The following is a 26,036-nucleotide window of genomic DNA, read 5'->3' as shown; positions in this document are numbered from 1 at the left end:
GTGAGGCTTTCACATACTTGGGGCGGGGGGTATGTAAGTATCTTAGATAGATAGCTGTGACTCTCCTGCCTTCCTCCATAGCCTTGGGAAAGTCACTTCACCTCTCTCCCTCAGCAACATAGAGACAGTATCCACCACATAGTGTTGTTGAGAGGAATAAGGAGATTATCTCCATATTTCTAGTGCATGCATCATTGTAGTGTCTAGGTGCCACAGTCAAGAATCAAAGGAGTATCCTGTCATATTCTGCTTCTCTCTCAGGGCAAAATTCTGCTCTGGATACCCACAGACTAGTTACTGGGGCACAGGTTGGGACCATCATATAGCTGGTGTTCCCAGAAGGAATGCTGGCTGACTCATGGGTAGTGTAATAATCTGTTTGTTTGCAGTATAGTATTTAGCCACTAGATGTCTCTACGCACATTGTAGGATTCCACACATGCTGTGGAGCCTGGTAAACACAGAGACAAAGCTGGAACTCAAACTGTGATGAAGCCTGTTTGTGTCTGAAGAAAATAACTTAACTACCATTGATGACTGATCTTTAAAAAGTTCTGTGTTTCTATATCTCATGACAGGGTGCACATGTCAGAACTGTGCAGTATGCATGAGTGAGGTGGGGGAGGGGATGGCACTTAGTAGGAACAGGTTTATTCTCCCAGGGAGATGATGGCCAGCCTGTATGCAGGGCGTAAGAGAGGGGAACTCATTGGCCTCTCCCTCATCATGCAGCTGAACAGGGACGGTCAGAATCTATTTAGATATAATTTCGTGGGTGAGTCATTCTGCTCTAGGGGAATCTCCTTCGTAGGCCCCTTCAGTGAGGGGAAAGCCCACAAAAAAAGAGAAGTCGCCTTCTCTAAAAGAGGCAAGATACAAACTCATCCTGCTGTCCTAAGACCTACAGGAGTTTCACACTGGACTGCATCAGACATAGCCTCCCTGTATTGTTTGGAAGACATAGGGGAGAATCTATCATCTACAATAGGCACAAACTTCCTGTTGTTCAGAACAGACACCTATCCTGTGGGGCAATGGAGAAAACAGCTGCCATCACCCAGAGGCGAACTGGGAATGCAGTAATAGCAAATAAATGTCTTGGGACTTAAAAAACAAGTTAGAGTGTAAGGCCTGTATTTCTACTTCTGGATACCTACCATTAAGTTCCTAAAAAGTGGCCTGATTTTGCACAGGGCTGAGCACCTGCCCCTCCCATTGGCTTCAGCGGCACACTTGAGTGTTCAGCACTCTTGAAAATCAAGGCACTTATAATTAGGCACCTAAACGTGGGTTTTGGCTTATCTAGCTTACAGTTAGGAACACTGATTTGAAAATTCAGGCTTTTGACTGCTGATTTAAGGGTTACAGTTCTTACTAAAGTCTGAAATCAAGATATTTCTTCCTTTCCCCTGCACTGGTCATCGTTACTCACAGTAGGCAGCTGGGGGGGGGGGCAGGGGGAGATTGGGACTTATTTAAATGCACATGGTATTTTTCTTGCATTCTTAATTAGGCCTCCATTTCACTGCAGATTAGCAATATGTGTGACGCAGGACTCTGAGACCTCGTGTGCACAGATATTATCTTTTCTGCCCCTCACATTTGTTTACAGAAGTGTATACTGCATGTGCATGCTCGCTCGCTCTCTGTCACATGCACATGCACAGCCAAAACCTCACAGAGGCGAGGAAGCTCAGTTTGCTTTTTTTTTTTTTTTAATCATTGCAAAACAGGAACAAATGAGTGTGTCACTTTAAACCAGGAGACCACTTAGTCCATAAAGACAGATTGGGCGTCTTTGTGCTTCCAGGGACAGGCCAGAATTCCATAGTGATCCCACTGTTCTCTCTCTCTCTTTCCCCCCTCGGCCTCCACCCACCTCTCCCTTCCACTGCCTCTTGAGATTTGCTTAGCTTTTGCCTGCCTCTGTTTTTGTGGCTGGTAACCAGCAGAAGAATGGAATGGATTTAATGATTTGTTGGCTGCAGTGCCAGTGTGATTAAGTCAATAAAGCTGCAAGCTGAAAACAGACAGGGTAGTTACAGTATATGACTTTAACCTTGTTAATGCATGTTTACGTCCTTCTGCCCACTGCATAGCTGTACGTTAGATAAAGAAGATCTGATCAATCTTTAACCCATTAAATAATTCATAAAGTGAGAGCAGACATCAGCTCCTTGCAAAGCGGATCAGTAACCATGGGGTCAGCAATAACTTTGGTTCCCTGGACCATATCCAGCATGTTTAAACTATGGTAATGTCACCAGGCAAGCGTTTAACCTTAATCATTTGTATGCGAACAAAGGGAAGTTAACTGTTGACGCGCGATGTCCTTTTGTGAAAGAAGCGCTTGTAATGGCTCTGCAATGTCCATGCCTCAAATGGAAGACGGAGATCTCACTAGCCTTCCCAAGATCCTTGATTTTTCTGTGTCACTTGGTATCTTTAAAAAGCCAAAGAGTAAAATTTTCAAACACAAGTGTCTTGGATGAAGCTGCAGTTAATGAAGACCTGAGACTTTGGGAGTTGAGCAGGAAGGGGCACAGACAAACAGAAGCTTGAGGTTTCAGGCCAAATGCCTCAAGTTAGGCAGGCTTGCTCCACCATAAAGATCTTTAAAGGCTGGTTTGCTCAGTGTCTGGTCCATGGCACATTCTTTTCTGTAGCCATGTGGCCTTGTGGCTAAGTAACTGGACTAGGACTTGGGAGTTCCCAACTGTGGCAGATATTCCTTGTGCGACCTTGGACAAATCACTTAATCTCTCCATTCTTCAGTGTCCCCAAATAGGGGATCATTGTCTTCCAATTCATAATGGCCCCCTAGTGGCCTTTATGCCAGGCCACCCACCTAGTATGCCCACTGCCATGCCCTCTGTGTGCCAGCTGCAACAACTCAGGACTCCACCACAGAGGCAGTGTGAAGGGGGGTTTTGCATAAGAAGAAGCTGTGTTTGGACTTGTAAAATAAAGGAAAAAATGGTTTGGGGTAGAATTTTCAAAGTTTGGTAAAGGAGTCAAGGGTCTGACACCCATTGAATTACAATGGCAACTGAGTGCCTAATTCCCTTAGGTATCATTGAAAAATTGCAGCCAGTGTGTAGTTAAACAAATTTTCAAACCTTGCCTCTGACCTTATGCATGCATAGATTTTCATGAGCAGATCTCCCACTTGTGGATCCAGAAGGGTATTTGCATATGCAGATAAAGCAGTTAGACACTTGTGCACATAACTGTGGTACTTGCACACATGAGCAATTGCAAGCCAAAGTTTCAAACCAGTCCCACATAGTATGCCTGTATTTACAGGCAGATTTATTGGTTACAGAAAGCCAGAAAGGTAAGGCATCAAAACAGTCTTTGTGAGCCAGATTGCCATGCACATCAGAGCATATCTCAGAATCCAGTACACAAACCCGGTAGCTGAATTTTCCAGACACACAGCAATACTCACTGTGAGCGTGAGATCAGAATCTGCACCCGTCGGTGTGCTGATGCCAGTGTATGCTGGCGGGAGCTAGGAATTAAGACTCCCAAGAGCTGGTGCTGATTCCCCTGTTATTTAATTACTCTCTTTTGCTTTATTATTTGTATTGATCAGGACTCTTACATTAATTTGCCTTGTGTGGTTGTGCAATCTAGAGCTGTGGTCTCTGTTCAGGAGAAGGTGCCCCAGAACTGATGGCAAATCAGATCTGATTTGAGAAAAAAAATCCATGTTAATTTCCTATGAATTTTTAGCTTGGAATTTTCTGTTATACATTTGAAAATCCTTCCTTCCCAGTCTCTTTATTTCCATAAACTAACCCATATTCACCCAGTAATGCTTTATTAGCACCACACCCACCATAGGGCTGTTTTATGCATCTGGTAATTTTTGTGCTTTGACTGCGGGGGCAGGAGAGTTGTGCATTTGTGTGTGGGGGTGGTTCTACTTGATGGAATATGGAGGTGCTCCAAGCACATGTTAATGCTGAATGGGGGGGATTCCAATTCCTGACCCGTAGCTAATATCCTACAAGTCAGATGAAGCTACCAAGGATTCCTGGGCTATAGCTTGAAATGCTTCAGTTATCTACAAATAAACAGCATTAATTGCTTTTAGAGTGTGTCATGCAGTGGTTAAATAATGAGATCTTTGTTCCCGTATTTGTACATCAGCCTGTTTGGAGGTGGGGGGAAAAGTCTGAAGTGGTGAAATTATTTAAAATTAGTGGGGATATTTACAGGAAGGCATAAAGAACTGTCAGTAGTAGAAAGCGGCATTTTATGTTCTTGTCTCAGATGACCTTGCTCCAAGGACAAATCAGAGCTTGATGAAATGAAGCTGCAGATGGCTAGTGATCTCAACTCGGTAATAATGAAATGACAGAAGAAAAAAATGAGCCCTCTCCAGTTTGTAAATACAATCTGAAAGGAAGGGGGAAAGGAATTTTGAAGGGGCGATTGAGTTGACTTGGTTATAGCATTTCAGCTCTGGGTGTCTTAATAAATATTTCTCATGATTTTTTTTTAATTAGTGGCACCATGTACATTAATAGCCAAGGGTGCCTTCATATTTTTTTTTCTATTTTTAGACGTTAGCACCTTGGCTATGACTTCGCATTGCAGGTCACAGCCTATTTATGATCAGGTTTCAGAGTGGCAGCCGTGTTAGTCTGTATCCACAAAAAGAACAGGAGTACGTGTGGCACCTTAGAGACAAACAGATTTAAGGTGCCACAAGTACTCGTGTTATTTTTATTTATGATCAGTTGTTTCGGCCCAACATTTATTGGTGTTTTTTGTTGTTTTTGAAGTGGAGGAGCATTTGGAACCTGATTGGACTGATTACTTGATCTGGAAGTTTTAGGTACTCTGGCTTGGCAGGAAGGGATGAAAGCGGGTAAGAGATTTAACAGTGAAAAAGTGCTTGCTGCTCATGTGCATAATCTATATTATATATTTTAAAAAATTCACTTACAGAAAGGGAACAAGTCAAAAACTCCTTCTTTTAACCCAGGGGTTCTCAGCCAGGCGTCTGGGGACCCTTGGGTGGCCATGAGCGGGTTTCAGGGGGTCTATGAAGCAGGGCCAATATTAGACTCACTGGGGCCCAAGGCAGAAAGCCACTCGGGGCTGAAGCCTCAGTAATATAGCTTCCTGGGGGCCCCTGTAGCTTCCGTGGGGCCCCGGGCAGTTGCCCTGCTTGCTACCCCCTAATGCTAGCCCTGGATTTTATATGCAGAAAAACAGTTTTCTTAACACAGGTGCGGCGTGGAGTTTTTATAGCATGTTGGGGGGTGGGGGGCTCAGAAAGAAAACTCCTGTTTTAACCCACTCGATCTTGATTTGGTCCAAGTAATTAAAAATGGCAGAGATCTCCAGAATTGGCCTAATTGCCCACTGAATACCAAATTTCCTGAATTTTGCCATGTTTGAGCCAAACCTTGCATGGTTATTTCATGTGATCCTTCCCCCGCCACCCAGCTATTTAATATACACATTCCGCATCTAGCTGGTGCTTTCTTCTGTGGCTGCTCCTGTTGTGCATTCAGCTACACTGACTCCTGTGAACCTCATCAACACCTCCATTAGAGAGAGCACCATGACATAACACACACATAACTTGACTCAAACTGTACTTTATAGACGCGAGACACTGCAGTTTGTCATTGGGGCTAGCACAACCTTGCAGAGGCAGTCAGAAAGAAACTACTAGCCAAAATTGGGTGAGATAAATACAGTTTTAGATTATCTCACTGAAATTGATAGGCGAGCTGCCCTCAGTGGGAACGAGAGTGCATTGTCAAGGGTTGGAGAATCATGACAGCAGAAACAAGCCAAATATAAATATTTTATTCTTTGCAGAGAATTCCATTTTGGACTTTGCCTGTACAGAATATAGACATGCAGGAAGTGTATATGTATAACTAAGGCAGGCAAATTTATTAGAAGGGGTAGTGACCAAAAGACGCTGCTCAAAATGAGTAAGACTCCTAGAATTCTGGCCTTGAATGGAGCAGCCCGTGTGGAACAATGTATGTGTGCTGAGGATCCCTGTGATCAGAACTGCGGCAGAACCTTTCCTACCATTCTGATTTCCTCGGTGCTTCCATAAGAGTGCATCTCCGATCCTGCTGCTGCCCTTCACTTGGGGGGGTGGAGTGCAGAAGGTCCTCTTCCAAGGTTGCTATTAATGATGCTCTGGCAATCTGCCAGTAGGGGATGCCTGTACCAAGGGTGTGATTTGCAATCTACTCCAGTCCCTCCTGGAAGGCGGGGAGTCATTTTAGATGGTACCATGGCCACTCCTACTCTAAGGCTTGCACTGCAATGCATTCAGTGCCCTAGGGTATATGCATCCCCATGTTACATTGAGTGTCCCACCGGTCTAAGTGGAACACTGATTGTACTCCTGAACCAGTCTCACGTGCTCCTTCTTGCTACCAATATGATGTTCATTAAAACCCTGTATTAGCATGATCTCAGATAGGCCTGATAAAGCGTGCATTTTCCTCTGTATGAAATAAAACAACCAATGCAATAACTTGCAGTATTTTTTAGATACTTTTTTTCCTTTGTTCTGCTGAATAAAACCAGCTGGGGGAAAAAAATATGGCAAAATCCTTGCATAAAAGTTTTCACTAATTTGATTAATTGTTTTTGGAAGGGAGAGTTGGGCTGAATGTCCATCCTGTTAAAAGCTTGGATGCTTTTAGAAACACCCTTATGGATATTTCTCTTTTGAGCAGCGTGCAACATAAGAGCAGCTGTAAGGAGATGAGCGTATTTTTTTATTTTATGTGGCCAAAACAGTCCCGGGTGTAGTTGCCAACCAGGTTTAGTGATCTTGTCATTGCTTCCATCAGAGAAGAAGGGTTAACTTTGTGTGATGCTAAGCATGCCCGTGCCATAAGAACAGAAGAAAGACCTTAAAAGAACTTTTTTCCTCTTTTTTTTTTTTTTTTTTTTTTTTTTTTTACAAAACTGTATACCCATGGATCACTTACAGTCTTCAAACAAAGCTTGTTCCTGACTGACAACCCCTGAGATAAGCCTGGAAATTTGAGTCTGATAGGATTTCACATGGTTGTATATCAAGCAAATGGGTGGAAGATGAAAGAAGAAAAGACCCACTTAGTTACACAGTTTGTTTGATCAATGCTTGTATATTGTGTTAAAACAAACAAGTGGAAAGGGGGAGGGTGGGGAGCTTCAGAAGATGTCTGAACTAAAAGGGTCAGTATTATCTTGAAGTGCATCTTAGAAGTGGAGGTAGAATCGGGGTGGGAGTGGGGGGTGGAGAAGAAGAGGGGCAGGAAAGGAAGAAATCTTTCCCCAAAGAGCAAATGTAAAGTAATATTAAAGACAATAAATAGGATCTATAACAGGGGTTCTCATACTGGGGTTGGGACCCCTCAGGAGGTCGTGAGGTTATGACATGGGGGGGCGCGAGCTGTCAGCCTCCACCCCAAACCCCGCTTTGCCTCCAGCATTTATAATGGTGTTAAATTTATAAAAAAGTGTTTTTAATTTATAAGGGGGGTCGCACTCAGAGGTTTGCTATGTGAAAGGGGTCACCAGTACAGAAGTTTGAGAGCCACTGGTCTATAATCCGTGCATGCTGGTTTAATGTAAATAGTCATGACCGGTTATAACATCAGTTTTAAGTCATATAACATGAAAATTCTGCCAATGCATGGGAGACTTTGGAGGTGGCGGGGAGGAGGTTTTTTGTACGAAGGTAGCCACATCTCAACCAAATATTTTCACCTTTTAGTGTCCATTTAGATTAAAACTTATGGAAGCATTGATAGCAGCTGCTTAGTAAAGGCTTGCACCAGGATTTTCCTTTTTAAAACGTATGCATGTCTCCACCCTCCTCCTATTAAGTAGCCTCTCCAGAATACCAGGCAGAGAGAACACCATATGTGGATTCTTTATGGATCCTGCAATTCAGCCAAACAGACAACTCTCATTGCAGTATAGTTTGATGCATGGAACAATGGGATCTTTGTGCTAGGAGCTGTACAGACACAGAACAAAAAGACAGTCAGTGCCTCAGAGAGCTTACAAGACAGACAGACAGATGTGGGAGCACAAGGCCACATCTATCTGTCTGAGGCCAACACACATCTACACGTCCTCTGTACAGAAGAAAACTCTTACTTGTGGAGGTCAGACTAGATGATCATGATGGTCCCTTCTGATCTTAAAGTCTCTGAGTCTGTGAGGTCACCCCTCCAAACACTGTCAAAAAATGAGTTAATGAAACTTCACAACACCCTGCAAGGTAGGAAAGCCTCATTCTTCCCATTTTACAGACGTGAACTAGGCACATCGGGTATGTCTACAGTGCAGGTAAAAACCCACTGCTGGTCTGTGCTGGCTGACTCAGGCTCACAGGACTTTGGCTTGGGGGCTATTTAATTGCAGTGTAGACATTCTGGCTTAGGTTGGAGCCCGGGCTCTAGGACCCTACAGTTAAACAGCCCCTTAGCCCAAGACCCAGGAGCCCAAGTCAGCTGCCATGGGCCAGCCGTGGGTGTCTAATTGCAATGTAGACATACCCGTAGAGGTTGTCTGATTAGCCCAGGCTTTGCAGTGAGTCAGTAGCAGAGCCAGAAATAGAACTGTTGAGGAGTTTTGTTGCAGTATCTCTTCTATCCTAGGTTGCTAGAATATAGCTTGTTTGTAACTACTTCAGGGTTAATTGTCTCGGCTCAAAAAGCTTGTTAAACATCGGCATTAACTTTTTTGTCTCTCTCCCTCCTCTCCCCATATTAATAGCGAAGAAGTCTGATCTTTGCTGCCTGTTTATCTTTGCATTTTGTCTTTATTCTTTGGTACAGTGGTTGCGCTTAAACATTTACTTCTGTTTTGAGAGCTGTAATTACTGGATTCAGCTGTGAGCCCCATTGAAAGAAAAGGGACTATTTCTCAAACTGGCAGCATCTTTCAAAAAGAAAGATACTTTTAAAACTCAGTCATTGTATGCATTTTTAATCAGATGCACTACAGTTCTTCCACTGCTTGTTACTTTCGTTTGAGATGCACAGTTTTCACTAGCAAATACTCATGTTCTTTGCAAATCTGAGTCTATTTCTCACAATAACCCTGCTTTGACCTGGTTATCTGTTAACCACAAAGAATTCTGTTCTGATTAGTCCATCTGTTAACCATTCAAATTCACATGACTTGGCTTTATTGCGAGGGTCTGTAATATAATGCTCAGAGGCCTCCACTGGCCGCTTATGTCTTGTAAAGTAAATGTGCCTTTCCGAGAGCCACTCTTCTGCAGGTCACTGTCTTCTTGATGCTTTCAATGACTTTTTGTCCAGCAGTTGCAGTCCCCTTTATGCCCTCATTGAAATATATTGTAAATCTTCAATAGCTCTAGTCTTAACTTAGTGCATTTTAAAATTGAAGTTGCTTTATGCTCTGTTCCTTAGAGTGCCACCTTCAGAGAAGATGGGAAAATATAGGAATGATGAATGAGATTGGTGCTTTCCAACATTTTTTTCAAAAACAGTGAGTACTTTAGATTAAGGTTAATGGGTTTCTTGCCTGCCCGTCCAGGGTGACTAAACCCCTCAAAATGAGATTGAGGAAGTCCTGTTTTTAGACTTCTGTTGGTTAACGAAGACTCATGAAGAATTAAGGACTGGAACTTTCCAGATTCTCACCTAAGTGAACATGCGTGTGATTACTGGATGAACAGTAGAGAGCTGGAGTTTCTGAAATGTGATCACATTGTTAACACAACTAATTTGCCTGTGCACTTACTGCAATTGGAAGCCAGGTTTTTAGAAGTGAGTACGTGCATGCCTGGTAAACGTGGGCCCAGATCTAGCCAAGCACTTAAGCACGTGCTTAACTTTCAGCAGGCACGTAGTCTCAAGTGGGACTATTCATGGCCTTTGAGTTAAGCACACGCGTAAATGCTTTGCTGGATCAGAGCCATAAGTGCTGTGACCACACACTCAGCCACAGGAATCACCCGTGCTTTTTGTGCATACGAACAGTTCTAACAGTGAGTCACTGCATACGCTGTTTATGCTTGTGAATGGCCAGTGATGCGTCTGACCCATCATGGGTGTTCACAAAGACCAGGGTTTTCTCCCACAGGTGTAATGGTTGTACCTGAGCATGGATACTAAGCATACACATTCCTGAAAACTGACTCTACCTCTTGCTGCCTAACTCCCGACACAAGCACCCGATGCTGGGTCCCTATCCGCCGACTCACAGCACCAATCCCATCTCCAACAGAAACGGCCAAATTGGAAAGCCCACTGAGTACGGTAGAGCTCTGAAACTGCCATGTGACAGTTTGCCTAGCAACAGAACCGCACGCTTTCAGTGTTTCCAGGCTCCTTACAACGTGCTGTTTGGTTAAAGATTCTGTTGATTTGATGTTTTAATATGAGTTTTGGAGTGAGAGAAGCTGTGATGTATTATGAAAAACACAAGTGGAATTCAATGACTGCACACCAGGCATTCATCTCTTTGGATGTAGCCCATAAGTAACTAAATGCACCCCCAGATGTGTGAACACCCAGGGCTGTGGTCTCTGGCTTTGAAATTCAAATCCTACCCCAGATGCTATCTTCCTGAAATTTAAAATGGTATAGCCCAAAGCATGGGCCAGTTCAGATAGTGGCTTGTTTGGCTTGGCCTTAGCATGGGAAGTGATTTTCCTTGGGAAGTGATGAAAAGGAAAAATGTTTGAAGTTCATTAACCTTTGGTACAGATAGCAGCATCCTTTAGACCACATGCAAAAGCTATTCTTAGTCATGACACTTACATGGTTATTTTCTACTGGAAGGGAATGCAGTAGTTCCCACTAGTGGTGAAAATAAGAGATTTTTTTTTGTTTGTTTGCTCATCCTAAACGTGAACTGTAAAATGAAAGACTTTGAATTCCTTCCTTGTTCCCCACCCCTTTTTTTGCCTAATTTTCCCCCAAGCAAAAATGTGTGTGTATATATTTTTCTCTTCAGAGCCTAATTAAATGTTATGCAACACTTATCCCAAATGTAGCAACCTATTCTGGGTATTTGCAAATGAACTTGGCTGATTGTCCTTCTTCCAGCAAAATCCCATATCGTTAGGCCATTCTGCTGCAGCCCAAGAGCTGCAATTAGTAATGTGATTTTCCGTTCTTTACCATTAATAATATGGAAAAACCAACATTATTTTCCCAATTAGGTTTCGGAGAAATTAGAATGAGGTGGACACGATTAGTTTAAAAAAAAAAAAAGACGACTTTAATGTTATGACTTGTTAATGCAATAGCCCTGAGCGAAACAGAATGATTGTCCTTGCACTAAACTCGTTTGCTTCAGTAAGCACAGACCCTCTGCACGCAACAAGACAAGTTGGGAGGGAATTGGCGAGATGGCAGGGAATTCAGTGATATGAACATTTCAGTGTCTTTCATGTGTAGAGTACACAAACTGAATCCCTGCTCTTTCAAATATTACCCCAGAGGCAATCCATATTATTCAAAGCTTAACTATGGCTGCAAAATAATATTTGACATGAAAGCAGAACATTAGCTTTACATGAACTTTTGTATTTACGTCAGGAGTAAATCATATTTACTTCTCTTCCCCTCCTTCTCCTTCCGTGGGAGGGAGGAGAGAAAAGGAATAATGTCCAGCACGATTGTAAGCAAAGCAGCGGTAAGAATGTCTGGTCTTGTAAGACTGCCCATGAATAGGAATGATAATGAGTCCAGTGATGAGTTGCAGGTTTGTGTCTTTTGGTGAATTATCTCACAGGCATTTACATTTCATCAATTGTGGTTTTGCATAATAGACCTAAGTGCTGCAACAAAAGGAGGCACCATAAAAGTGAGTAATTTCAGTGACCTTCTTGGTAATCGCTCCTATTTTAAAAAAAGTATACATCTCCAAATGACCGGGGCAATCCCTTCTAGTGAAACCATTGCGAAAGGCGTTCCTGCTCTGACAGCCTGGCTTTTGACAAACACCCTCCAACGGCTCCTTCTGATCACTCCGAACCATTGCTCGTATCCTGTCTGCTCCATTTTGGCATGATTCTCATTGTCAGATGTCAAAAGGCAACAACCATTTTCTTCTTGCTTATCTTCTGATAACATTGATTCTCAGACAAAGGATGTGGGCTTCCATTCTGAAAACAAAGGAAACATGGCCTGGTTAAGAATGCTGGATATAATGTACATAATTCTCTCTGCCAATAATAACAAAGCATCATAAATAATGTAAATGCTGGATGTTAAAATGGGAACTATACTGGTAGCTACTGTGCCTGGGTATAGAGTTTGCCGGAGCATTTCCCTGCTCTTCCTCTTCTTCACTGAAGACGTGGCTTTTTCACTTATTTTTCTTTCCCTAATTACATGCTACCTCTGTAAGATGTTTTGGCTTAAATGTTTCTGACTTTCTCTTCCTTTCAGGTTCTGCTCCCAGAATCTTTGGGGTGCTGTTGTGATGGGCTTTAGAATTGTCCCTTCTGTTCATTTTGGGTCAGATTCTCAGGTGGCGTAAATTGACGCCGATCCGTTATTGACCACAATGGAGCAATGTCAGTTCCCACCAGCTGGGGATTCCAGTGGAGTAACAGTGATTGCCACCAGTTGGGAATCTGGCTCTTCTCTCTTCTGCATATTCAGGTTCTTGTCTTGTTTCCAGATCATCCTAGTCAGGAGCTTTCCCCTCTGATACTGGTCTCCTCCACTCCCAGTTCTCTGCATGACCTTGGCTCTCCTTTCCCTATGTTTTCCGCAGTGTGCTTCTCCTTTCTATCCAATATCTAGCTCCTGCTTTACTCCAGCTCTTCTTCCTTTGTCTGTTAGTTTCACGTTGGGGAATTAGTGGAGAATATAGGGCTTGATTCACATCCGTTCTGCCAGTTACACACCCATGTGACTCCATTGATCCAGGTGAATCAGTCCCCTAGCTGTGGGCCAGGAACAAAGAACTTTGGATTAACCTTCGATCCGTCAGTTTCTTCCTGTGTTGATACTCTGAAGTCAGAGCAGTCCACTGCTACTCATTACAACAGCCATAGTATGCACCATTCAATGTTTGTAAAAATCCAGAAGACGCAGTTCAGGATGGAACAGCAACTGGGTTGGAGGGGGCCATCAGTGGATGGGAGAATGGCTTCTGTTGTAATCTCCCTGGTGCAATTGATTTTTCCCCCCTCTTTTTTATCTTTCTTGGCAGGATCAAAATCCTGGAATTGTTACCAGACTTCAGGAGCCAGGCACCATCCCGAGCGGCGGCTCGGTGCCTGCGCCAGCTACGGTGAATGGGTATACAATGAGGAACCATTTGCTGAAGCAGCAAATCATGAGACGGCAGCTAATGCAGGTTCGGCTTGCTGTGCTCCTGTAATGTACGCGTGGCCAGGGTTAAAGTAAGAAGTGCTGCGTAAGAAATGGCTGTTGCAGAGTATTTCTGGAGTGTGGGAAATCACCAGGCTGGATCTGACTATCAGTCCATAGAGTCCAGCCTTCTGTCTCTGAGAGAGGCCAGCACCAGTTGCAGCGGGGGAATGGTGTGTGTGTGTGTGTGTGTGTGTGTGTGTACATTCCACTCACTCCTTGTGGAAGAGGAACATGGTCAGCTCTATGCTGCTGTTTCCATCCCCTGCAGCCCAGGGTCTGTGCTAGGAGAGAGGGCAGATGCTGAGGGGTCTGACTCAAGGAGTGAGTGAGTCAGGGTTGGGGGGGATGCTCTTCGTGGGAATTCGTTTCAGTAGATGGCCCAGCTCCAGGTTGTAGTCCCCTTTGCACTGCGCTTGCCACTCCTCCGAGGAGTCAGGGAGGCCCTTGCAGCAGAAGCTGTACTGGAGCTTTGCTGTTGGGGAGCTGGGATGAGAGGGGCTGCCAGGGATCAGAGGCGGTGAGGAGGCACAGAACCTCTCCATGGATGGTCTTGGCTTCCCATGGATCCTGAGGAAACTGCCAGGTTTGGGGCAATAAGACTCCTCCCCCCAAGAGGCCAGTGCAATTGGAGCTCCATGAGGGAACCTTGCTGAGATTTCCTCCCCAGGCCTGTCCTGCATGTGGTAGCTGGAGTTACTGGCTGTCTGCCTCCTCTCTCTGGTTTTGCCTCCTTCTCACTACCAAAATGGCCCCCCTTCTGACCTGCCCCCCATGTCTATCTGTGCTGGGGTTGTGGGGCACTCATTCCAATCCACACTGTGCTCTCGGCACTGTATGGGCTGTCACAGAGCGGACAGCATGGCACCATTTGGAAGGACGTGGCCAGAGCTCTGAGTCGCATAGGCAGGTTGTGCTGGAGAAGATCCCTCTGAAATGGAAGGAAAAGTGCATGGCATACAAGTCAGCTCACTTTAGGCAGAGCCCACAATATCCTGGTAAGGAGAGAGCTTCCCAAGGGTTCTCCCTGTGGGTCCACAGTAGATTTTGGTTTAAAACAGGAATCTGGCCTATACACATGAGAGTAGAGCCATCTTCCCAACATACTCGCAACCACCAGCACTGTCCTCCATCAATCTGCCCCCTGAAAGCTGCCCCATTTCTGTGTGTTCACATGCTGTGAGCACCTTTCATTTCCACCCCCAAGAATCTGGGGCTTCGAAGGATGTGCCCAGACAGTTGGCCTGGTGGATTCTGGGGAGACCCAAAGATTCCTGCAGCACACAGAGCCTGATCCTCTGAGGACATTGGAAGGACTCCCAGTGACTCCAGTGGGCTTTGAATCGGGCCCCAGTTGAGCAGAAACAAGGAGAGCTGGGCGTAGAACCCCCTGCCCCCAGGTGGGTGAACAAAGTGGTCCCAGTGTCATTCCAGCTCCCCTAGAGAGGTGGACCCGCTTACACAATTTTTGCCTAAGGCAGCCCCTGCTTAGACTGTGCTATATAGAAGACACCTTTGTAAGAAGGGGCACATGAACAATTAGGTTCCTGACTGAAATGAACTGTCTGGGCTGCACGTCTGAAGAGCTTGTGTGTGTAGCTGGGTAGGTTGTTAGTGCCCAATTGGCCGTACTTCAGATGTCTGCTGTTATTTTTCTTCCTTGAGAGGCTGCAACGTGACAACTCTTTCTCTTGTTTTTCAGGAGAAGCAGAAACAAAACATACTGGGAGTAGCATCTGAGCAGAGGAGTTCATTTGCGCCCCAGCAGATAAATCAGTTTCAGGGTAAGGAGTGAAAGTGTGTGCCACCAAAAGCTTTGACGAGCCGGGTGCTCATTAAATGCAGGGCTCTTAATGATACTTTGCACTAAAAGAAAACCATTCTACATTTTGTCACATAAGATAGGATTCTCCTATTTTCTTATCACTCAAGTAGTAACTCTGTGACAAGGAATGCTGTGGCGAGACCTGTTTAATGAAAGAGAGGAATTAAAGCAAAGCATCCTATTAAAAATCTGCCATGTTTCAGGGATAAATGCACCCTTAATGTTTAACATATACCTCTTTTTATATACAGCAGTATCACAACCTATTCCTAGTGACTGCGGTCAGTCCATGCCAGCTCCTCCACTGAATCACCGCATGGTGCCATCCAACCCGGGAATACTTCAGAACACCCTGGGCTCCGGACTTACTCCAACCACTGTTAACCAGAACAGTGGGACAATGGTTATGATTCCGCATAATCCTGGCAAACAGCAAGGGATTTTTCCACCTAATTCCGATTTTAACATCCCTCTGCGACCAAACCAAACCTCTCTGGGCATGCACTCAGGATGTCAAACGGTTCATAGCCATGCTACTGTCCGGCCAGGAATGACATTGTCTAGCTTTAACTCGAGTTCCTTATCGAATCACTCAGCAACTCAGCAACACTTAAGACAGCCTAGTATGCCAAGAATTTCTACTGTCTACCCCAGCGCATCTGCTCAGATGTGGACACCAACTGGGGTTTCAAGAATGCCAAATCAAAGCCAAATGGATACCAGCATGCAGCAATTCTCCAGTAACCCTCTCGTCTCCAAACAGAATGTGAGACCAAATATATCAGGTCAGCAGTTTTCCCACCAGGCTGTAGCGCCGCCTAATCAGATTGTGCCTGGAGTCCAGGTCAGACAGATGCAAAAATTAAACCTGGGACAGTCTGGCCAGAACCTGAGCACACTCAATAATCAGAACTTGAGACACAATTTAACCAGAGGACCATTGTCGGCTCTGAATGTTATGAAATCCATGCCACAAGGCATGTCCAGTTTTAACCAGCTCAATCCTGCTCAAGGACTCTGCCCGCCAAGTTACCCCTCCACAGGCCAGCTGTCAGGAACATTCAACAGAATGAGTACTGCTTCCGAGCTGCCGCAGTATGACTTTGTGCCACAACAGAGCAATTCGATCTTGCCTGGAAACTGCAGCGAGACTGACTTCATTGACTCCCTTATGAAGAACAGTAGCAACAACGATGAAGACTGGTTGAACAATTTGACAATGATAGATGACATTTTGGGACAGCATGCTCAAAACTCCGGACATGTTTAGCAAATAGGGAAGCAGACTGACTTGTAAATAACTTAAGTGTGACTTTTAAAAGTGAAAACAAACCAACAAAAATTGCCTCCTCTTTCAATACCGAATGGACGCGGCTAATTCTTTGCCTGCATCAAAGTTTAATATTGGCAGTTTTTCAGATGACTGTATATATTTGAATATTTTATAAATTATGTTTTCCTAAACATTAAATATAGAAGTATTTATACTTCTTTGCTGGACTGTTTGTAAATAAATCTACAGCATACATTTTTTGTTTTATTATAGGAAATTCATTATACCTTGTTATAAATATGCAAATAATATTGTTAGTTTCAGTAATACTGTGTATTACAGCATAAAATACTTATGTTTTTGACATAACTTAACACATGAGCTAGGGGTGTCCGTGCAAACTGGCTAAACAGAAAGCAAATGTGGTAATTTATCTCCCTTGTCAAGAAAGAAGATTGAGGAATTGCATTTTTTTTAAACTGTCAACCTATTCAGAGCACCCATCCTGCAAACTGATCCTCGTGAGTGGATCCCATCAGAGCTTCGTACAGGTGGAGGGATCCACCCACAGATATCCTATTGCAGCAAAGTTTTCAGTTGGGATACACTCCCCCATATGTTGACGAGAGCGTTGAATGCATTACCTGTCTAGTACTGAGTATATACTCATAATAGTACAACTGTTAACACAGATATGTGACTACGGATTGCAACCAATTGAGGAATTATGGTGTGAAATGAGGACACCTGAAGTGCAAACATCAACCAAACATTGTAAAGCCCCTGTATGGAAGTATCATCCAATGACACAATAGTTCTGGTTTGCACACCTCTGCCATGTATATTTGTAGTGTACAGGTGATTTGTTCCTGGTTTCAAGGCTTTTCATAATTTTCTGTTTTTAATGTGAGACTTTTTTTTTCCACAGGGGAAAAGTCTATCAACATAAATAGTTAATTTTTGATGTTTTTTGTCAGCTACTATTGTCATATGTATATTTAAGTCTGTTTATAAAAGATCCACTGTACTGTAAACTTCTTAAAATGTTCATAATTTGTGTAATCATATTTTAATAGTCACGTCATACTTTGCAATACATTTGTAATATAACGTCAGCTTCAAGCACAGAATGTTTTTTCTTCATACCATAATAAACTGCCCGGGGAAAATTGCTATATTTTATGTTTTCATTTCATAGAAGCAACATTTTGTATCTGCAAACATTTGATTTGACTTATTTCACTGTTTTCCAGGATGTTAGAACATCATTTGAATACCTTGTATAAATGTATATGTGCTATTACTAGAAGAAATGAGGTAGAGGAAGAATTGAATTAAGCAGGCTAGAATTTCAATTTTGGATGGGATTTCCTATGCCAGTTTTACCCATCCTTTCAAATGCAATTATAAAGGAATCCAGACAGCTCTATGTGGTTTTTATATAGCACCTATCACCATAGTTATTTAGGCGACACTTCTTATTATCCAGAAATATAAATGAATCTAGATTTTGGCACTATTGCTTTGACAACTCTTTATTTGTACTGGTAAATATCTGTTGGCCTATCTGGAAAATGCAGTTGTTCCACTTCAAGGAAAAGCCATGCCCAGTGTAAAGCGGTTCAGGGCAATTGTGCAGACACTGTCTTGGTAGACCCAGCCCATATCATCTCGTAATACATATGGTAAATATTATATATGTGGAGGGGGGGGACAAAGCTGAGCCACTCCATTCATTTTAGATAGAGACGCAAGCCCTTACAGGAGAGCTCTAGATATAAAGAACTACTGCCTGCTCTGAGGGGCAGGATATTAAAAAAAAAAATTGCCATCCCAAATGGGTCTTAAAAATATACAAGTGAAGCTATAGTTAAATCAGCTCCACATAAACTGAATCCAAAAAGGCTGCAAACCTTCTGGGAAAATAAAATCATGCAGTTAGGGGGAAATTTTGCAACCTCTCGGTGTGGAGGTGGAGGGTCATCCCTACCCATGCCTACCAAAAAGCCGATAAGAAATCAGTCTGGGTGAGTAAACCTCCAGGAGATCCCCTTTGTGGAATCTTCCCCAGATGATTCTATTGGGGGGAGGCAGGGTTTGCCCTGCTGTGGAATAAGTAGGGGTTCCTCCCCTCCAGATTCCCTAGAGCTGCCAGAGGCACAGGCGCATCTGCATGGAGCACTGCCCCACACAGACTCTCTGGCCTTTTCCCCATTCCCTGACAAGCACAGCGCCAGGGAGCCCCGCTGCCATGGCTTCCTCTCTGGCCACTGCTCCCAGCCATCGTATATGGAGTGGGGACAAGGTAGAGTGAATGCAGCCTCTGCTGCTTTGTTCTGGATGGATTTCCTGGCAGGGTGCCACTGGGGATGATGCACACGTCTCTCCCCAAGCATGAATCCTTGGGCCTACAGCAGGCCCTGAGAGGGCAAGAGGGGACAGTAGGGTGATGACAACCCCTTGCTATGTGCGGAGATGGGAAGATCCACATGTGGATCCTAGAGGAATGATCCCTGATGAGCCTGGTCCTGGGAAGTGATAAGCACCTGCAACTCCCACTAAAGAGGGGAGGGAAGGAAGCCAAGATGTAAATCAGTGGGAGCTGTGGGTACTGTGCACTTCTCCAAATAAAGCCTTTATGCATAAACGCAGACTCACCTCTGTACAAAGCAGAGTATGGTAAACTCTTCTCAATAAAACCACAATGAGGACATGGGTGAGTGAGTTTGGCTATGAGAATTGTTGAGGCTTCTGCTGCTTTTCTGCTCTGAAATCCGCTCTGCCAGTGAAGGGGCGTTGGCTCCAACTGGAAGTCAGTGCAGTTTGTCTCTTTAAGGAGAGGTGAGCTCAAAGTCCCAATCCTGACTCAATCTCAGATTCGCAGCGTGTCACTTAGAGACAATGTCAACTGCAAAATCCTGTGCTGCGAACGTCTTTCCCTCCAGGACGTTACTAATTACTGAGATGATTTTACGTGAAATAATTCTTAAAATCAGATTATTTTCTCTCTGGTTTTTTATTTTTTTTATTTTTTTACTTTCTCATCTGGGACCATTAAAATCACTGAAGTCAATTTGCCTTCCAGTTTTTCAAACACTGCAGGGGGTGGGATGGAAAAGCAAACATTTCTACTAGCATGTAAGAAAAATCATTCCCTTGGTCTTAGGCTGTGTTAAACACTTGTTTTCACACTCTAATTGTTAGGCCAGGTTTGAGCTGACCGTGCCCTTTTCACCTCTCTGTACCTCAGTTTCCCCATATGTAAAATAGAGTTGTTAATACTTCCTACCTCACAGGGGTGTTGTGAGGACTAAAGCTTGTAAAGTGCTTGGAAGATGAAAAGTAGTATTACCTGGTGTCTATGGAGTATACTCATGAACACTCACTTTCAAATATGTCCCTTTGGCGATTCCACATGTAAACAGTAATGGGAACTGCTCCATTGGGGATAGCCGGGCTCTCTCTTGTCCTACGTGTTGCCATCCCAGCCCGCAGACTGCCTGTGAATGGAGCATGCATTACGTGGCCCACAAAGATGAAAGCAGGGTGAATATTGTGTAATGGATCACTGATTGGAGCATTAGCTTTACATTTCGGGTTGGGATCAGACTGTAACTGACAATGCCTCTGTCAATAAACTGTTTTGTTCTACCAAACACCTTTCTCTGCAGTTCATCTTACTTTGATTACAGAAAACACTGTTCAGATGCACAGGGCCTGATCCTGCCCTCACATGGCTGTAAATCAGGGAGAGCTGCAATAGAGTCATACAGAGTTCAAACCAGTGTGAGACTAGGAGGAGAAATGCTACAGCGGCCCAGCTGCGGCTGTGTAAACACGCTACAGCGATGGCTGGTGTTCTTCCGTTGCGCTAGTAAACCCACCTCTCTGAGAGGCAGTTGCTTAGTTGATGGATTTCTTCCATTGCCCTAGTGGTCTCTATGCTGGGGCTTATGTTGGCTTAATTACATCACCCAGGGCATGACATTTTTCACAGCCCTGGGCGATGGAGTTAAGCTGCCTGACTTTGTAATGTAGTCCAGCCCTCCGGCTAGCTATGTGCACTCGCACCATTAGCAAATTTCATGTACTGGATCAACAGATTCCACCACAAAATACGTGCAGGCTTATACCGGCAGCCAAATTCAGCTGTCAGGCACTCCAGCGTAAACACAGAATGCTTTGTGCTCTCGCTGAGATTCGTTGCATCTCTTGCTGAAGATGCTCTCAACAAAGGCATGTGATGTTGAAATTTCAGGTCAAGTTCTGCTCTCGTGTAGGATGTTGTAAAGCAGGAATAACTTTGCTGACTCCAGCAGTTACTCCTGACTTATGCCCAACTCCTGAGAGCAGGACTGAGCACTCAGGACAAATCCTGCACTTGCCGCCCTGGTGTGATTCTGCTGCACAAGGCTTCAGGGACCATGCCACAGCTGAGCAGCCCTGGCTCTGGTCTGCATTAGCACCCTGTGCAGCCGGACACATGCAAGGAGGTGGAGAAGGACTGAGGTCAGAGGATCTGTGGCCACATCAGTCTTCCTCTCCTCCTCCTCCTCCACTTACGGGGTGTGGGTGATTCTGTATCATATGGGAAAATTTCTCCTAAGTACATCGGCACAGCCAGGCTTTGGTGCTTAATATCAATTTACAGCCTGATTCATCTCCCGTTCCCTGTTATACATAGCAAATAAAAAAGGAGGGTGGGGGGAGTGTTGTGCATTTTAAATACCAATAAGCCTCTCTCCTGGGAAAGCTAGAACATAAATACTGATTGGCAGCTGCTGCAGCTATTGAAAACTTAAGGCTCCTTCTGGTCAATAGGGCCACAAGGTATAATACTGAATAAAACCTTGCAAAGGCTCCTTAGTGTGAAACAAAAGAGACATTTAATAAAAGCAGTTTTCTTTGTTCCCTTCCCCCTCATTTAACTGCTTTTGTAACACTGCTCAAAATTAATATGCCATTTTATACATGTCATTTTCCATTTCCCATTACATGGTGGGTAGGTCCAGCCAGAGTTGGCTTCCCTCCCCGCTTTGCCCAAGGCATGCATTAGCTTAACAAGGACTCGCTCTGTCGTGCCAGGTTCTTTCTTTGCAGCCAAACACATGTGACCTCGGTGCATCTTTGTTCAAAAAGTCACAGTGCAGAGGCCAGTTTCTGTGTTTTTCTACTCTTGAAAAGCAGGGAAGTTTGGAAGGTTGGAAATGGTGTTTTCAGCATTTCATTAGCCTGTTCTATGGCACATCTGTGTGGCAATTAAAACAATGCACAACCACACTAAGGATTTGTCCTGGAAGCCCAGTGGGACCGTCACTGTGCAGCTGAGCTCTGCTCTGCTGGTTTTACAGGTGAGAGAGCCAGATACCAATCAGATCTCCCTGATTGTTCTGCATCACGTATGCTTCGCCCTTATTAAGACTGGTGTTGCAATTTAATGACCAGGATTAAAAAAATACTCCCATCAAAATGGCATTTTCAATTGGCTGTCTCTTGAAAATCATGTTACGTTTTGAATGTTCCAGTTTTTGAGTCTTGACTCTTTTTCAAGGACAGATGGAGACCTGAGTTTTGGCCCTGTTTGGTTTCCATAGTATAGTGCTGTGCTGCGTTCAGTGTGTGGATGGGATGCCCCTAGGGCACAGGCCAGCTGGCGCAATGAGAGAAAAGGATAAGGAGCTGATTTTTTTCTTTTCACTCCCTGCGGGAGACCAGCTCTCCGGCATATCTAAGACATACTATTGTTAACACTCTGTTTTTCCTTTGCTGATGTAATGATGTGGTTGAGACCACTGATCTGTATCCAAACACTCAGTTGCAGGTTTTTGTATTACTGTCCTACAGATTTCTGTGGAGGGAAATGTTCTGTATTACCTCTGGAAAGTGGGGGGAAGCTGAATTGGTTCTTCTGGGATCAGGCACTGTTTTCCCTTCCTCGCAATAGGGATTTTTATTACCTGTAGCTATCTATGGTACATACGTGGTCTCCATTACAGTAGTATCTGAGTACCTCACAAGCTTCCCAACACCCCTAAGGACCAGACTCTCATAGGTGTTTAGGCACCTAAAGATGCAGATGGATGTCTAGTGGGATTTTCAAAAATTCCCAAGAAGGTTAGATGCCCAGCTCTCGTTGATTTCACAGAAAGCCTCAGGTGGAGCTGGGAACTGAATGCAGGTCACCTAAATTCCAGATTAGCACCCTACCCACTGGACCATAATGCCTCTTAATTGTGCATCATTTAGTCCCAAACCACTTCACAAATTGTACAGCCAGCCCCACCGATAAGCTTTCATCTCTGGGGTGAACTATGACAGCCAGGAGAGGTGTGATCAACACACAACGTAAGTGTATTGGTGGGAATTTTGGACAAGGAGACTGGAGCTAATTCCTACCTTGTGGCAAAGTTTCCTGTGTAACCAGCTGCAGAGCAGCTAGAGGCTCATTTTTCATGGTTTCATCCCACAGACTCCCCACATGGCCGGTGTGCAGAGATTTTGTCTGCTTTGTAAGTACACCACCACCCGATATAACACGAATTCAGATATAACGCAGTAAAGCAGTGCTCCTGGGAGGTGGGACTGCGCACTCTGGTGGATCAAAGCAAGTTCAATATAATACGGTTTCACCTATAACGCGGTAAGATTTTTTGGCTCCCAAGGACAATGTTATATCGAGGTAGAGATGTATAAAGAACTGGATCAGCTCTTATGGGATTCCAGCCTGTTTTAAACCTGAAGCTTAGACAACAAAGCTATCCTCTCCATGTGTGCCTCAGTTTACCTGCCCATAAAATGGGAATAATTTCAATCTCACAGGGATATTTGGAGGATTAATTGGATACTGTTGGTAAAGTGCTTTGATTACATAAAGTAGTACAAGTGCCAACTATTATTTTTATTTTCACATCTTTGCTTTACTGTGTCAATGAGATCAAAGAATCTCATGGCACTGTAGCACACTTGCCGCATTCTCTTCTCACACAGACCTTTACATGCCATAGGCAGCACAGCTTGCACTGGACAGTGGTGTATGTAAAGAAAAATCCAGGCTGAGCACTAGTAAATGTCTGACTGCTTGAGCTACAAAGAAACTCGTCCACTTCAGAAAAGAGAGATGAATTTTTACATTAAAGATTTTGGGCCAGCTTCCCAACCCACTCAGTAAATTTGTGTTTGTGTCTCACAATTTCTGTGCACAGTTGTGTATGTTCAGCGATTTGCTTTGACTGAGAAATGGAATTTGTGCCATTCATGCACCCAAATTCTCTGTGGGTGTGAATAACACTTGAATTTTAGACATGTTTTAACACATGAAAATCAAAAATATGTTAACTAACACAAGCGCAGAATCTAGCATGAGCAGGAGCTAAAAGTTTGTTGCTAGTTGTGTTGGGTTAAATTACTAGGAATAAAAGGCTGTTTGTGTCCTGAAACAAATGATTGTTGCAGCATCTGCACTAGAATGTACAATTATGTTAGTTAACCCATGGTCAAACATGACTGGAAATTCAAGGGCAGACATACTGTGCCGTACCAATCAGGCAAGATGCCTACCGGAGCATCCCAGCTCATGGCAGGGACAGAATTTGGGGGGAAGGGAGGGAATGTCCACTTAACCACTCCTTATGAAGGATCAGCATGAAGCCTCCTCCACGACTGGCTCCTACAGAGGGCCAAATTCCTTCCCCCTCTTCCTAGCCACCGTGCCAAGGTGCTAGCAGGCAGCAGTCTGTAATCATGGTTGGCCTTGTGTGGGGTCAGGAGGAGAGGCCCTTTTTGCCTGTCGTCTATGAACGTTCACCCGAGAACCAGGCACCATTTGATGTTATATTAAATGCTTATGGTGTAGGAAATTTTACTCCTAAAACAATCCACACTAACCGTGAGGAGAGTTTTGATGCTGCCATGACTGCAGTGATGGGAACCTGTTGTAGCCACCTGTAATCTGTAAGAAATTCAAGATAGCTATTGTCTCTGTTATATCCTTGCACAGTGGGGGCTCTGGCCTTACGCAATACCATATTACTACTAATAAATAACTCAACGCTGAGGTTAACACTACCACACAGAGGCTTTCTGATTTGATACATTAACTTCCCGTTCTTTTCATGCTGCGTGTAAGCCCTAGCTGGAGATATGCAGTGCTGTGACGATTACTGTGAGTACTCTGATCTCCTCAACCCTGAATGGAGGTCACTTTTGTGTAATAAATTGTATTACAATATAAATGACAAGAAAGCATCTAGGGTTTTTTCCATCAGGAATTAGTCACAAGAAGCTTCATGGAAGAAATGATGGTGTAACTCCAGTAAAAGCCAATATTTCTTTTAGGTGTCTGCTTGGAGCGTTGTTAATTGCTGGGAGCATCCTGTTTCTCAATCCTAGGTGATACCCAGAGTTCCTGAGAGGATTGCTGGTTTCAGTGGGTTAGCTGAGCTATGAAAGGTTTTTGTTTCACTCAGCAAATAGATGAATGGCCTGATTTGAAGAAGGGCTGAGCCCTCACAGCTAAAACTGAAGTCAAAGGAGGCTGGGCACTGAACACATCAAGTGCTATATAAAGCTAAGTACTCTGAAAAATTATGTTATAGTTGTCTCAGGTTGGGCACCCCAGACTGGTGAATACTTTTGACCTTAATGTGTCTGTGCCTCAGTTCCCCATCTGTACATTGGGAATAGTGATACATTTCACAGTGGGCTTGTGAAAATATTTTTTTTATGAAACACTCAGATATCACAGTGATGAGCACCACAGAAAAGCCCATGAGGAAAATTTAATTAATTCTGTCCTCAGAGCAGGGTTTGAATAGCAGGTAGCAAATAAGGCCTGTTGCTGCACCTTGAATGAGGAGAAAACAAAATATTGAATAGGTGCTCATTAAAAGAGCACAGTCCATCTTGTGCACTGAATGAAGCAGAGTCCTGCGGAAAAATTAGTACGTGATCACTGATTAAAGACTGCATTATAATTCATACACACAAAGGGGGTAAATTAAGGTTGCAAAGACAGCCTTCATTCTGACATTTTCACCCTTTGCGTGCTTGACTTTGCAACCTTGAACAGGAGCAGGATCAAGGCCTTAGTGATCCCTAAGATGATAGCAAGTGAAAGAACCTTTACGGTCAAAAGTACTGTTCACTTCTATGCTGCTTGGTTAGTTTATGTAGTTCTCTCTTCTTGGACACCAGATATAGCTTGAAGAGTACCCATTACACTGTGCTTTGGCATGTACTTCTACCTAGTAAACAGACTTATCAAAAGCATGAGTGCCAACTCTATCCTAGTGATAGCAACACAAAGTCCATTCCCCTGATCAGCTCTTCAGGCAGCAGAGGTCAGAGTGGTGCCCAGACACAGCAATAACTCTGAATAGTTCTTGAATAAAGAGTACTGTTTAATATTCCTCAGTGATGTCCTCTGGAACATTGACAAATCCTATCCTGAGATATGGAAACCAACCCTTTAAGAGCCAAAGTCTGTTTCCCCAGATTTCAGCAAATGGTAAGAGTCTTTCTGGAGTTGTGTGGCTAATTCTACATCATGCTCTTGTTCACATGGTTTATTATGGTGCATCCC

General features: G+C 43.9%; 1 protein-coding gene across 1 annotated transcript in view; it reads left to right on the top strand.

The window, feature by feature from the left end:
* Window positions 1-17,629, top strand: part of MAMLD1 (mastermind like domain containing 1) — a 112,540-nt gene extending 94,911 nt beyond the window's left edge. Inside the window, exons 3-5 of the mRNA XM_075068863.1 lie at window positions 13,198-13,344; window positions 15,061-15,142; window positions 15,435-17,629. Coding sequence (XP_074924964.1) covers window positions 13,198-13,344; window positions 15,061-15,142; window positions 15,435-16,453 — 1,248 coding nt within the window. The 3' untranslated portion in view covers window positions 16,454-17,629. The remainder of the gene's footprint in view (window positions 1-13,197; window positions 13,345-15,060; window positions 15,143-15,434) is intronic.
* The last annotated feature ends 8,407 nt before the right edge of the window (window positions 17,630-26,036 follow it).

This window comes from Chelonoidis abingdonii, chromosome 8, assembly GCF_003597395.2.
Source record: "Chelonoidis abingdonii isolate Lonesome George chromosome 8, CheloAbing_2.0, whole genome shotgun sequence".
In the NCBI taxonomy this organism is placed as follows: Eukaryota; Metazoa; Chordata; order Testudines; family Testudinidae; genus Chelonoidis; species Chelonoidis abingdonii.
This window is presented reverse-complemented; position numbering and strand designations above follow the sequence as displayed.